This window comes from Vipera berus, assembly GCF_964194415.1.
Source record: "Vipera berus genome assembly, chromosome: 9".
Classification (NCBI taxonomy): Eukaryota; Metazoa; Chordata; class Lepidosauria; order Squamata; family Viperidae; genus Vipera; species Vipera berus.
Window position 1 is genome coordinate 7,033,456 of NC_138212.1, and position 13,740 is coordinate 7,047,195.

At 41.5% G+C, this 13,740-nt stretch overlaps 1 protein-coding gene across 7 annotated transcripts; it reads left to right on the forward strand.

Annotated features, from left to right (window-relative positions):
• The first annotated feature begins 179 nt into the window (after positions 1–179).
• LOC308672375 (uncharacterized protein) lies at positions 180–12,610 on the forward strand. Of its 7 annotated transcripts, XM_081335232.1 has the most exons (9): positions 180–327; positions 419–497; positions 1,930–1,992; positions 3,320–3,346; positions 3,739–3,765; positions 8,238–8,480; positions 9,473–11,056; positions 11,709–11,741; positions 12,352–12,583. In XM_081335232.1, exons 2-8 carry the CDS (start codon positions 438–440, stop codon positions 11,715–11,717), a joined length of 2,013 nt encoding a protein of 670 aa, XP_081191358.1. In that variant the 5' UTR covers positions 180–327; positions 419–437; the 3' UTR covers positions 11,718–11,741; positions 12,352–12,583. The 7 variants fall into 7 exon arrangements, with proteins under 7 accessions (XP_081191358.1, XP_081191357.1, XP_081191356.1 ...); XM_081335231.1 differs by having other exon boundaries at positions 313–497; positions 12,416–12,610; XM_081335230.1 differs by having other exon boundaries at positions 313–497.
• The last annotated feature ends 1,130 nt before the right edge of the window (positions 12,611–13,740 follow it).

The window sequence follows — 13,740 nt, forward strand, 5'->3', positions numbered from 1 at the left end:
ACAATTCAGAAACCTGAAAGTTGGTAAAAGAATCTCTGTCTCTCTCTCTCTCTCTTCCCCCCCCCAAGAACAAAAATAAATCACGGGAACTAAGATAAGATAATCAAAAGATGAGACAAAGATAAGATAAAGGTTTTGAAAGGTCACACATGAACTTTCAGAATCTCTCCACTTGCTATCAGATAAATTAGAGGGTGACATTGCATCAATATTTTCTCGCAAGTCAAGATCATACTAAAAAAAAAAAGAGAGAGAGAAGGTGGAGGAATGTTTCACTTGGCACCAGCTCTTTCCTTGTGAATGAACCTTTCAACCCTTTCTCTACAGGTAATTTGAAGGCATCGTTAATTGCTCCTTTCAGTTTGGGCGGACTGGGTTGTGCTGATACATCAAGTCAAGATCCATACTTTCTCATCAAGGGCTTCAAGCTGAGAGAAATGAAGCTGTCCTTCGTGGGTGCTGCCTTGTTGATTTCTGTGCTCAGCACAGATGCCCAGGTGAGATGAAACCAGAATTTTAGGAAAAGGAACTTGTGAGGTGGTAAAGTGGTAACCCATTTGTGTGGGTTAATCCAAGACTAAATTGCTCACTCTTGGATCCTACTAAAATCTTAGACATAACCAATAGAGATCAGGTAAAGTTTCTCCAAGGAGATCCAGTTTAACCTCAATAAAATTCATATGTAATTGGATAAGCCCGTTAGATCCCACATTTTTCCAAAGGGATTTCAAATATTCAATTAGACTGATGACAGATCATTGGTCTAATTGAATATTTGAAATCCCTTTGAAAAAATGTGGGATCTAGTGGGTTTATCCAATTACATATGAATTTTATTGATGTGAATCATTTATTCACATCAATGATTCTATTACGACCAGAAGATTATTATTATTACTTTTTGCACAATTTAATAAGGATAATTTATTATATAACTGAAATATCAGAAGGATTTGGCATGAATTGGAAAGATTTATTGTATGTATGCGTATGCATATAGGAAAGCTGTATATGCACATGTGTGTCTATGCATATATAAAAGAGAAAATATAAGTTTGTATTTTATGAGTTTAAATGTTTGTGGGTTTTTCCCCCCCCTTCTGTAGTGGTCTGTTAGACCACTTAACAGTGAGTATAACCTATGCCTGTTCCTATTGTACCCATTTAAGAGAACCTCCCCAAAACTATCTGGCTCTGAAAATCCTAAGGTCCCAGTCAGGAGTAGGTGCTCCCACATCTGGGATAGGTATATTATCAAGGGTAGCTCTGGGGGATTGTGTTGAGACAGACACTGCTTGAGGACGGAGAAGGAAGACACATCTGGAATATCCCTACTTCACTCCTTACTGCTGCAGGATCTTATAACAGAGTTTACTTAAAATAAAAATAATGTGAAAACTACCACAGGTAGTCCTGATTTAGCGACCGTAATTGGGACCAATTGCAAGTAAAGCAATTGCTAAGTGGAAAAAAAAAATCACATGGCCGTGATTACAATTTGATACAGGACAGTGATTACTGACCACATATAATGGCAAATCTGTGACTGGGGGAAAAATGCGATGAAAATTGCAACTACAGACACTGGTCTCAGATTGTTGTTTTTTTTTTTAAATCACTCCTATAATTCATCGAGGCAGTTGCTGACCAAGGGCCACCTGTAGCAATCTTTCCTAGAGTTGTTGTAAGGATAAAATCATGCCAAACCTCTGTATGTACTGTTTAGAGGCTTTCAGAGAAAATGCAGAATGTAAACATTGTTTTATTAGGATTATTCTGGATGCCTATAATATAAGCCTTGCCTAGGAAGGAGATTAAGGTCCTCCATAAGAGTGGATTTAGTTGTGAGTCTCCTTAGAATCCCATCCCAGATTTTTCCTTCTCTTTGTTGCCAAAAGAATGTTGTAATGTATCTTTCAATTTCTGTAGGGGAATCCTGGCTTCAGGGATGATGCTTATATTGGAAACTCTGTTCTACGGCACCCTCCATTTGTAAGTATGAGCTTTTGCATGCCCTTTTATTTTCTTTGCCTTTGTTGAAGAATAGGCTCTCTGCTTATTTATTTTATTTATTTTTTATTTTTATTTTAATCCCATTTATATCCCGCCCTTCTCCGAAGACTCAGGGCGGCTTACAATCTAAGCACAAATCAAATGTGCTTAGCAATAGCCTTCATTCTATGTATATGCCTGCTTATTAGGGCTTTTCCCCCCCCCAGTGGCATTATTACAAAGTCAGCTTAATTGCCCCCAACAATCTGGGTCCTCATTTTACCTACCTTGGAAGGATGGAAGGCTGAGTCAACCTTGAGCCTGGTGGGACGCGAACCTGCACTAATTGCAGGCAGCTGGTGTTACTTAAGGAGGCATTAGCCCACTGCTCCACCAAGGCTCTTATAGTCTGAAGTTCCCAAATTTTGTTTCAATTACTTCCTACCTAGAACTACTGTGGGATTAAGATCACTGTTGAGAGTTTGGTGACTATCAAGAGAACCCACAAAGCATAATAAAACACACACGCTCACAGAGATAAAATAATGGATGGTGTTTTGATCACTATAGCCGCCATCTTGACTATTTGACCATACCTTTGCTCACATTTCTCTCCGCTGCATCCCAAACCATTGGGGTTTCAGATCCACAACCCAAAATACTGTTTTTATCCATTTTGAAGTCACATCTCCATATTTGTTTACTATATTTAGTTACTTCCTCATTTATAAAGAGGTTATACTGTACTGTACTCTGAAACAAAGTACTACCTTTTGAGGAGATCTTGGTCTTTTAAAACTTGAACATTTTGGTTCTATTTTTTTTCTTTTTCTTTAGCAACTTAATATTGGGTTTTTTTGGGGGGGGGGATAAAGTGTGCTCTTAGAGTTGGCAGCCTTGTTTAGCATTTGAAGAAATTTCTGCTTGCCTCGTTATATATTTTGCTGTTTTCACTCTGCGTCTTTCTAAATATGTGTAATTGTTTGTGAAAATCTTATGTATTTGTTAAAGTTCTTTGTCTCTTTATCTTTGGGTCTTAAATGCAAATTTATTATTCTATTTATTAAATTTATATCCTGCCTATCTCACCATTAAAAACAAGTTTGAATTGCTGGAATATAAGAAAGATTTGGTGGCATAAATATTATGGTCATACATCTATGTATATGTATATTCTTATGAGAGAGAGAGAGAGAGAGAGAGAGAGAGAGAGAGAGAGAGAGAGAGAGAGAGAGAGACTGCAAGTTTGCATTTTATACCATTTACTGTAAATGCCTATATAAAGAACTATAAAAACTATTTATCCATGTTGTTCTTCTTCCTGCAGTGGTTTCCTAGGCACTTTGACTCAGCAGTGAGTATAACCTTTGCTTGCTCCCATTGTACCCATTAGAGACCCACACACACACACAAATATGTGGCCCTGAAAATCCTAGGACCCCATTCAGTCCTGCTCCCAAATCATTTGGGTGTGTATAGAGATATTTATTATTTAATTTATAAGCCGCCCATTTCACACTTAAAAGTAACTATGAGCTTATGTAGCTTATTGTATAGCTGAAACATAAAAAAGATCTGCAGGCCTAAATATTATGCACACACACACACACACACACCATGTGCCCCATGTGCATGTATAGGCTTATATGAGAGACAGAGAGAATGGATGTTTGCCTTTTATACATTTAAATGTCTATTAAAACTATTTTGCCCAGAATGAAAGCCATGTTTTTCTTCTTTCTGCAGTGGCCTTTTAGACACTTGGATTCAGCAGTGAGTATAACATTTGCCTGCTCGTATTATACTGAGAAACCCCTCCCCCAAACAATCTGGCCATGAAAATATTAGGGTCTCATTCAAGGTTAGGTGGTCACAAATCTGGGGTAGGTAGGTGCTTTGTGAAGCATTGCCTTGTGGATTGCTGGAATTGGGTATGTCGAGTTTACTGAAGAGAAGGACTAGGGGGGACATGATAGCAGTGTTCCAGTATCTCAGGGGCTGCCCCAAAGAAGAGGGAGTCAAGCTATTCTCCAAAGCACCTGTAGGCAGGACAAGAAGCAATGGATGGAAACTGACCAAAGAGAGAAGTGACCTAGAACTGAGGGGAAACTTCCTGACAGAACAATTAATCAGTGGAACAACCTACCTTCAGAACCTAGGAATGCTCCAACACTGGAAGTTTTTAAGAAGAGACTGGACAGCCAATTGTCTGAAATGGTGTAGGGTTTCCTGCCTGAGCAGGGGGGTTGGACTAGATGATCTCCAAGGTCACTTCCAAATTCATTGTAGTTGTTGTTATTGTTGTTGTTGTTGTCGTCATCATCATCATCATCATCATCATCATCATCATCATCATCATCATCATCATCTTTAGCTGCCCTTTCCCAGATTAGAGGATTTTCAGATGCTCTTTGCAGGCTTTTTCACTTTTTATGGAAAAATTGACAGAAAGAAAAGTATTTGTCCCCTCACTCTATGTCTTTATGTGTGTGGTGTTTGTCCATAGGATTACTTTAGACCCAAAAAGCTGGTGAGTATCTTATCTTGCTTCTACCAATTTGCTTGCTTGTTCCCTTTGCTTCTGCTTGCTCTGGAATCTCAGATGTGCCCCATTGCAAAAATTCAAGAAGCTTTCTTTCAAACTAAAAGAAGCATTTAGGAATCAGGTAGAACATTTAACGATCAATCACCTTCCAAGCAGAAGGAGAAGATAAACATTGAATAATATAAGTGTATGGTTAGTGTAAATTTAATAAATATAAATATAAATATATATTTGCTTTCAAAAAGATTATTTAAAGAACCAAATTCAAACAATTCAAATGGGAGTGTTATTAAAAGTATACATTACTACACTGTATAAAAATAGATAAAAAATCTACGATAAAAGTAATAACAGATTAAAAAAATATAAAAATATCATTATTCATATTACACATCTAACAATGGAGGCTCTAATTTTTTTCCAAAATTGTGCTCTAGCCAACCATGCAGCAAGCAGAATTTGTCTGTATATTTGAAAGATGTCTGGTTTATTTACATAAATCAAATAATGCAAAGACTTTCACTGCAAAAGGTTTTGCACAGAGACCTCTTTCCAAAATATAAGTTCAATATTTGAGACGATGGAGGGATCCAGTCATTTTCTCTCATGTCAGGCAAAAATACACAGATGATAAGTATAATCAAATATGAAAATAAACTTCAATTACTTTGCCTGATTCATAAGCATTTGTGGATGTTCCATCAGTGTGTCTCTATGCTTTCCCATGAAACAAGAGTGAAAGGTTCTTTCTAAGTACTGTGTCTCTCTCTTTTTGTTTGCTAGATCCATTTGATGGGTGTAAGTATATGGAAATACTTATGATCATTTACTGCTTTCTATGTCAGACCACAACCTTCAGGTGGAACAATTGAAATGATGTATTCCTGAACAGAAGCATCAAGTTTAATTCCTACCCCCACCCCCCACCCCCAAGTTGAAGAGATATGGGTCAGATGCATGGATAGCATTAAGTGTTAAAGCTGTTGTGAAATATGACAGCCACACTCTTGGCTTTGTATTATAGACACATGAAACCCACCATGATTTAGAATAACAATAGCAAGATATTAAGCTAAGCAGTGTTGGACCTGGTTAGAATTTGGATGGGTGAGGATCAGGGGACATCAGGGGAGCATCCTTGAGTGGGAAGTCACTTGCCTAGCACTGCCAAGCAAACTCTGTAGTTCTTCCCTTGAAGTCAGTGGGAGGGCCGTTGGACCCAAGCACAGCTTTAATTTTTATTGGTTCCCGGAGGCCAAAGGGAGCGTTAGGTAGTAGAAGGAATGGCTTCATTTCTCCAGTTTGAAGGACAGGTGAAGGAAAATGCAATGCAAAGTAACTCACTCTGTTTTTCCTTCTTTATATTAGGAAATCTGCAGAAAAGTCTTTGAGCAGAGGAGGCAATGGGTAAGCTATACGGGGGAAAAATATGAATATATTCCAAGATTGGTTTGGTTAGAGCAGGGGTAGACAACCTTGGCTCTTTTATGACTCATGGACTTCAACTCCCAGAATTCCTGAGCCAGCATGGCTCAGCTTGGAAACCTCTCCCTTTCCCCTCAGTGTGGCTGGTTCAGGAATTCTGGGAGTTGAAGTCTACGAGTCATAAAAGCGCCAAGGTTGCCTACCCTTGGGTTAGAGGAACAATGAAGGGCTTTTGAGTGAAGAACCACTAGCAGCTATATTATTAAACTTGGAAGCCGTATGGTAGTTTTTTTTATTTCAGGAAGAAGAAAAAAAAGCACACAATCCTGGGAACAGCTGGGCTCCTAAGAGAAACTTTAGAGCAGCTGGGACCGGTTTCATGGAAGACATTTTTTCCATGGGGGGAATGGTTTCAGGATGATTCAAGTGCATTACATTTGCCCACTCACCTGCTGCTCACCTCCAGCTGTGCAGCCAGAACCCATGAACCGGTACTGGACCGTGGCCATAGAGTACTGATTCAACAATGTCCAGGAGCAAGATGGTACACATGGCATCACAATGCCCTTTTTCTTCCTCCCCCCCAAAAAACCCCCCTTTGGTTCTGTTGCTTGCTAGCAGAAATGGTGAAGAAGTGAAGTGAAGAAATGGTGAAGAAACTGAAGAAGAACTAAAGAGCCTCTTGTTGCGGGTGAAGAAGGAGAGTGCAAAAGTTGGGTTGAAACTTAACATTAAGAAAACCAAGATCCAGCCCTCTCAATTCCTGGCAAATAGATGGGGAAGAAATGGAGGTAGTGACAGATTTTATTTTCCTGGGCTCCAAGATCACTGCAGATGGGGACTGTAGCCAAGAAATTAAAAGACGCTTGCTCCTTGGGAGGAAAGCCATGACAAATCTAGACAGCACACTAAAAAGCAGAGACATCACCCTGCCAACAAAAGTGCGTATAGTCAAGGCTATGGCCTTTCCAGTTGCAATGTATGGCAGTGAAAGCTGGACCATAAGAAAGGCTGAGCGCCAAAGAATTGAAGCCTTTGAACTATGGTGTTGGAGAAGACTCCTGCGAGTCCCTTGGACTGCAAGGCGATCAAACCGGTCAGTCCTAGAGGAGATCAACCCTGACTGCTCTTTAGAGGGCCAGATCCTAAAGCTAAAAGTCAAATACTTTGGCCACCTAATGAGAAGGAAGGACTCACTGGAGAAGAGCCTAATGCTGGGAAAGATTGAGGGCAATAGAAGAAGGGGACGACAGAGAATGAGGTGGCTGGATGGAGTCACTGAAGCAGGAGGCATGAGCTTAAATGGACTCCAGAAGATCGTAGAGGATAGGAAGGCCTGGAGGAACGTTGTCCATAGGGTCACGATGGGTTGGACACAACTTCACAGCTAACAACAACAAGCATAATGGAGTTGGCACTGCAACTGTTAAGATGAAGAAGCCGTCTTAGGATGGTGAACCACGAAAAACATGGGCAGCAAGCCTTCTCCTCCTGCCTCCTGGGACCACTGCTTCACTTTTTCAAAAGTGAGAAACTCCCTAAGCTGCATAGGGTATACGCACAGTTTTATTGCCCCAGAACATGAGACACAAGATTTACCCCTCCCCTCTTTCCTTATTTAGTAATTTCAACCATTGACCAGAATTATGGTTCACAATATGTTCCAGAATCTCCGCCATTCTGGGGCCTTCATTCTTACTTAGCCAAATATAGCTCATAACAGTCTTTTCTATCAGGGCAGGAGAATTTGAAGTATCTGTTTGTTGGAGAATAGTTGGGGAAGGCTGGAGGTCCACTTCTGTTTCCCTCAATAGCCCCCAAATCCAAACTCTTGAAAAGGATTTAATTTCTCAACTTTTTCTATCCAGTCATATCCAGGTTAGCTCTGTGATCAGTTTGACACTTTTTAAGTTCACTCTTAGGTATGTATTGTTTACAGGAGGCCAGAAGGAACCATTTGAGAGTAAGGCCAACATTTAAAATATGCTGCAGAAATTCTTTGGACCTGGTAAATATTTGGGATGCAAGTTCCAGGCACCTCCAGGATGCAATGCTGCTGGGAACTGTAATCCACCACCGTTGGAGGGCAGAAAGAGACATGTCCTGGGACAGGGGAAAAGTCCTGTCCCTCATCTCTGCAGGACAACCTCTGGGAGGAGATACGTCCATGGGCTTCTGTAAGGTTGATGGGTTTTCTTTAATGATGATTGTTGGAAACAATTGAGATTGGTGACTCGATTTGGATTTTTTCTGTTCTGATTGTTTTGTTCTGCAGTATCGCCGACCTTCTGTACCCACATATGGCTATCTTGGTTTACTACAAGGCTACCCTTTTTATCCTCAAGGCTTCCCATTTTATCCCCAAGGCTACCTTAGTTATCTTCAAGACTACTCTGATGTAGGCACTGCTCAACAATCTTTACCTGTCGCCACACAACCATTTGGGTCTGCTGTCCCTCATTACTATCCACTCTCTTCTATGTATCCTGGAATAGCTTCACCTGACTATTCTGGAATAGTGAGTATGTTTTTCCCCCCAAATTGTTATAGTTGTGTCCTAGGTTATAGTGAGCAGGGAAGTGAGGAAAGCTTTGTTTGTTGGTCTGCATCTTGCTTAAGTTTTAAGTATTTCCTATGTCATGGACATCACTTCCAATGTATGCAATTTTGAATTTTGTATAAGCAGACATGAGCAGTGAAATTGAAAGGAATTTTGTTGCTTTGAGATAGTAATACTCAACCTTGACAACTTTAAGATATGTGGACTTCAACTCCCCAAATTCCCCAGCTACAAAGGGAATTATGCAGCTCCCCTCTTCTCTTATCTAATAATTACAACCATTTTTTTAACTTCTCCACCACACCACAGCTACGGTACTCCATAGATTCTAGAACCACAGTAGTATTAGATTCTGAATCCTATTTAGCCAAGCACAGCTAATCATTCATAAGAGCTTTTCCTGCCAGAGCAGGGAGGTTGGAAGCATCTGTTAGCTGGAAGGAAATTGGGAAAGGCTGGAGAGGCAGATCTGTCCTCCTTGACAGTCCCAAAATCCAAACTCTTGCAGAAGACTAAATTTCCCTATGTTTTCTATATATTCATCTCCCTTCAATGAAGCAGATTTAAGTCCTTCAGAGTTAGTGTTGTGATAAGCCTGTCCCTCTTTAAAGCTACACTTGGTGGTTTGTTATTTACGGGAGCCCAGATGGAATCATTTGGGGATAGTCCCAACTGTTAGAATATGCGGTGGAAGTCAGTTGTACTGGTAAATGTTTAGGATACAAGTTCCCGGTAGTTCCAGGAAGTAATGTTAACCCACCACTGTAGAACGGTAGAAAAAGAGGTAGAGGAAAATTTATGTAACCCATCTTTGCTGGACAGCCACTGGAAGGAGAAACATTCACAGGCTTCAATATGGTTGGTGGATTTTTTTAAATGAGCTTTATAGAAAACAATTGACGTCAACTACTATATCTTGCGGTTTTATTCCCTTTATTTCTGTTCTGCAGCAACAGTCTAAACACTGGAATCCATCTGTCATTGATAACTATCATAGTTCCTGTCCCCAAGAACCTTTCCTTGCACAATCTCTCTCTGCTGCCCAACTACAAACTGGGTCTATTCCTCCTGCTCTTCATAGTGCTCAGTATTCTGGTGGTTCTGCATTGTCTCTCCCTACTCAATCTGCCCCTCCTGCCTTTGCACAACGTTCTCCTGCTCTCTTTGCACAGCGTGCCACTGGTGCCTTGATAAAGCGTACCTCTGGTGCTTTTGGAGAACAGATTGTTTCTACTTCTGGACCACATGGCCATGTTGCCTCTGCACAACATGCCCATTCCATTTTTGTGCAACCGGACCCTGCTGTCTTTACAAAACCTGAGCCTGCTGCCTCTGCACAACCTAACATTACTCCCTCTACACAATCTGACACTGCCGCTGCTATACAACCTAACCTGGTAGCTTCTGCACAATCTGACCCTGCTACCACTGAACAATCTGATACTACTGCCTCTGCACAATCTGACACTGGCACCTCTGCACAAAATGCTTCTGCTGACTCAGCACAACCTACTTCTGCTCCCTTGGCAAAACAGACCCCTGATGCCTTGACACAACATGCTTCTGCTGACTCAGCACAACCTACCCCTGCTCCCTCAGCAAAACATACCCATGTTTCTGTGGCACAACGTAACCGTACTGCCAGGACACAACGTAACCGTGCAGCCTCTAAACGACGTGTCCGTCCTACCTCTGCACAAAGTGTCCATCCTGCCTCTGCACAACCATCCCCTACTGCTGCTGTACAACCCAACATGGCTGCCTCCACACAACCTAACGTTGCTGCCTCTGTACAACCTGACCCTGCTCCCTTGATACAACATGTTTCTTCTGACTCAGCACAACCTACCCCTGCTCCTTTAGCAAAACGTGCGCCTGCTGCTTCTGCACAGTCTGACACTGCTGCCTCTGCACAACATGCTTCTTCTCACTCAGCACAACCTACCCCTGCTCCCTTAGCAAAACATACCCATGGTTTTGTGGCACAACGTAACCGTACTACCAGGACACAACATAACCGTGCTGCCACTAGACGACGTGTCCATCTTAACTCTGCACAAAGTGTCCATCCTGGCTCTGCACAAGCTGCACCCACTGCTGTTGTGAAATCTAACCTGGCTGCCTCTACACAACTTACCCCTGCTCCCTTAGCAAAACATACCCCTGCTGCCTTGGCAAAACATACTCCTGCTCCCTTGACACAACATACCTCATTTAATTCAGCACAACCTACCCCTGCTCCTTTGGCACAATCTACCCCTGCTTCCTTGGCAAAACATACCCCTGCTGCCTTCGCACAACCTGACCCTGATGTCTTGACACAACATGCCTATACTGACTCAGCACAACCTACCCCTGCTCCCTCAGCAAAAGGTAGCCCTGCTGCCTTGGTGCAACCTGGCCCTGCTTCCTCTGTTTCATCTGCTGCTCAGTCTCCTAATACATCCACATTGCCTGCCTCTGGAGAACCCGAATCTGCTGCCTCTGGAACAACTGGTAACCCTGGCAAAGAAACTTCTGCCTCCAAAGTTCAGGTAAGTATGTAAATTTGGCAATTCTGAGCTTTATTGCTGGGCTTTATTCTTAGCCATCCCCAGCACAATTTAAGACTTCTGCAACAAATTATTTCTGATGGAAATATCTTTTGGGCTATGTTGGTATACAGGTAACATCTGTTCTTCTTTTAGTCTCCTAAAGATACAACTGAGCTAGTGAGTAATATCACTTCTGTTCCTAGGGAAATATCTTTGGGCTAGTGTAGTTGAACAATAGGTATAAACCCATGTCTTATATTAATTTTTGCTCCAAAAGATGCATTAGGGCTTATTTTCAGGGAAATACAGTTCTAAATGAGTCTGACTGTCTAACGATCTTAACTGGGGCTTATTTTTGGGGTAACACTTATATTACGAGCATCCTAAAAAATCATGCTAGGGCTTATTTTTTGGTTGGATCTTATTTTCAGAGAAACAGGTTAATATGTGTACAGGTAGAGAATCAGGCTTCTCTGCAGAATATTCTAGGGATGAATCAGTTTAGCCAGTACTGGAATACAATTACAATTCTTCCCCGTTTCACCTATTGCAGCAATTAAACAATACATTTTTCCTAGTAACATCCACAAGAGAATGAACGCTGCAGTGATTTAGCATGTGCCAAATTGCTTTTCTGTTTTAATTTTTCCAGGAAATCTGAATCAAAGCATCCCCCTACGCAAAGGTACGCCGGTGAGAATGGAAGGTACTCTTTGCTTTAGTAAAGATACATTGTGCCGATTTCTCCCAGGATTTATAATTATTTGCTTTCTGATATGTGGATTATTTGGGGTCATTGACACTGAGGGTAAGGGGAGGTTGAAGGCAACATTTTGAAATATTAGCTGCCTGCTATGATGGAAGGGACGCGGTGGCTCAGTGGGTTAGGGACGCTGAGCTTGTCGATCAGAAGGTCGGCAGTTTGGCGGGTCGAATCCCGAGTGCCGCGTAACAGAGTGAGCACCTGTTACTCGTCCCAGCTTCTGCCAACCTAGCAGTTCGAAAGCAGGTAAAAATGCAAGTAGAAAAATAGGGACCACTGCGGTGGGAAGGTAACAGCGTTCCGTGCGCCTTTGGCGTCTAGTCATGCCGGCCACATGACCACGGAGACGTCCTCGGACAAGCGCTGGCTCTTCGGCTTTGAAACGGAGATGAGCACCGGCCCCTAGAGTTGGAAATGACTAGCACGCATGTGCGGGGGAACCTTTACCTTTACCTTTATGATGGATGGGTAAAAGCCGACTGCATACTCTTTTTTGGCCAAGGATTTAATTTTCACACATTTTTTTTACTAGATCCAGCAACTACATTTGTGAGAAGAAAATCCAGAGGGCACCCCATAACACTTTGTCTTTCCAGCTTCCATAATTTTTCTTCCCAATCGAGGTTCAAATGGGGAACTGCAGATTTCTTCAAAGGACTCCAGCAATTATACTGATTCGGGGGCATTTCCTCTTAATTGTGAACACTGGACCCGCTACAGAATAAACATTTACAAATAAACATGTGTAGCGTTATCACAGAGTATCGTCTTTATCATTGTGCTTTGAACAGTAACATTTCCCCAAGATTATAGTGATTGATGTTCAAGCTTGGTTGATTCTGATAAATGAAAACCTAATGACAAATCCATCGTCCAAATGTTGTTAGCTGCGAAGTCGTGTCCGACCCATCGCGACCCCATGGACAAGATTCCAGCAGGCCTTCCTGTCCTCTACCATCTTCTGGAGTTCATTTAAGCTCATGCCTCCTGCTTCAGTGACTCCATCCAGCCACCTCATTCTCTGTCGTCCCCTTCTTCTCTTGCCCTCAATCTTTCCCAGCATTCGGCTCTTTCGTCCAAATGTACTTTGAGCTTAATGCCACAAAAACATACTTATCCCATATTTCTGTGGCATTTCTGTAGAGCTGAAGTCCACAAACCTTAAAGGGTTGAGAAACATTGGTTTATAGAGACTTATTATTTTAGAGGGAGAATCCAAGCAGAAAATAATGAAAGTCCTCTCCTATCGTTATTCCTTTTTTTGATGACTCCACAGGATGACCATCTCTGATATTTCAATGTACCTTCAATCCCTGAAAAATCAGAGCATTTGGAAAGGAGTGCCTTTATTCCTCCACCGGCATCGCTTCCCTTTTGAACTTCATGTATTCAGATTTATTCTTTGTATTTCGATACCACAGGTGCTATTTTTTTGCAAACAAAGCCTATAAGAAGTAAAACAGTTTCTTTTTTTTTAAAAAAAAATGTGTCACTCAGAAATGCTGTCTCATAATGATCTACCTCCACTGCATATTCCTGTTTAGATTTAACATTTGAGAGGAACATTGCTCTAAAATCATACATCAATTCCTTTAAATTTAGCCTGCTTTGCCCTCTCACAGGGGTAATTCTCCTTCAAATGGTATCCTTTTTAATTACTAAAAATAAAAAGGTTAGAGTGTAATTTAAATCAGGGGTAGGCAACCTTGGCTCTTTTATGACTCGTGGACTTCAACTCCCAGAATTCCTGAGTCGGCTATGCTGACTCAGGAATTCTGGGAATTGAAGTCCACGAGTCATAAAAGAGCCGAGGTTGCCTACCCCTGCACTAAATCTATACTGAACTACAGAGGTAGTGGTTTGATAATTTCTGTTTCAAGAAAACAGTTTCAAAAGCCAGCCTTAACACTGACCATGAAAA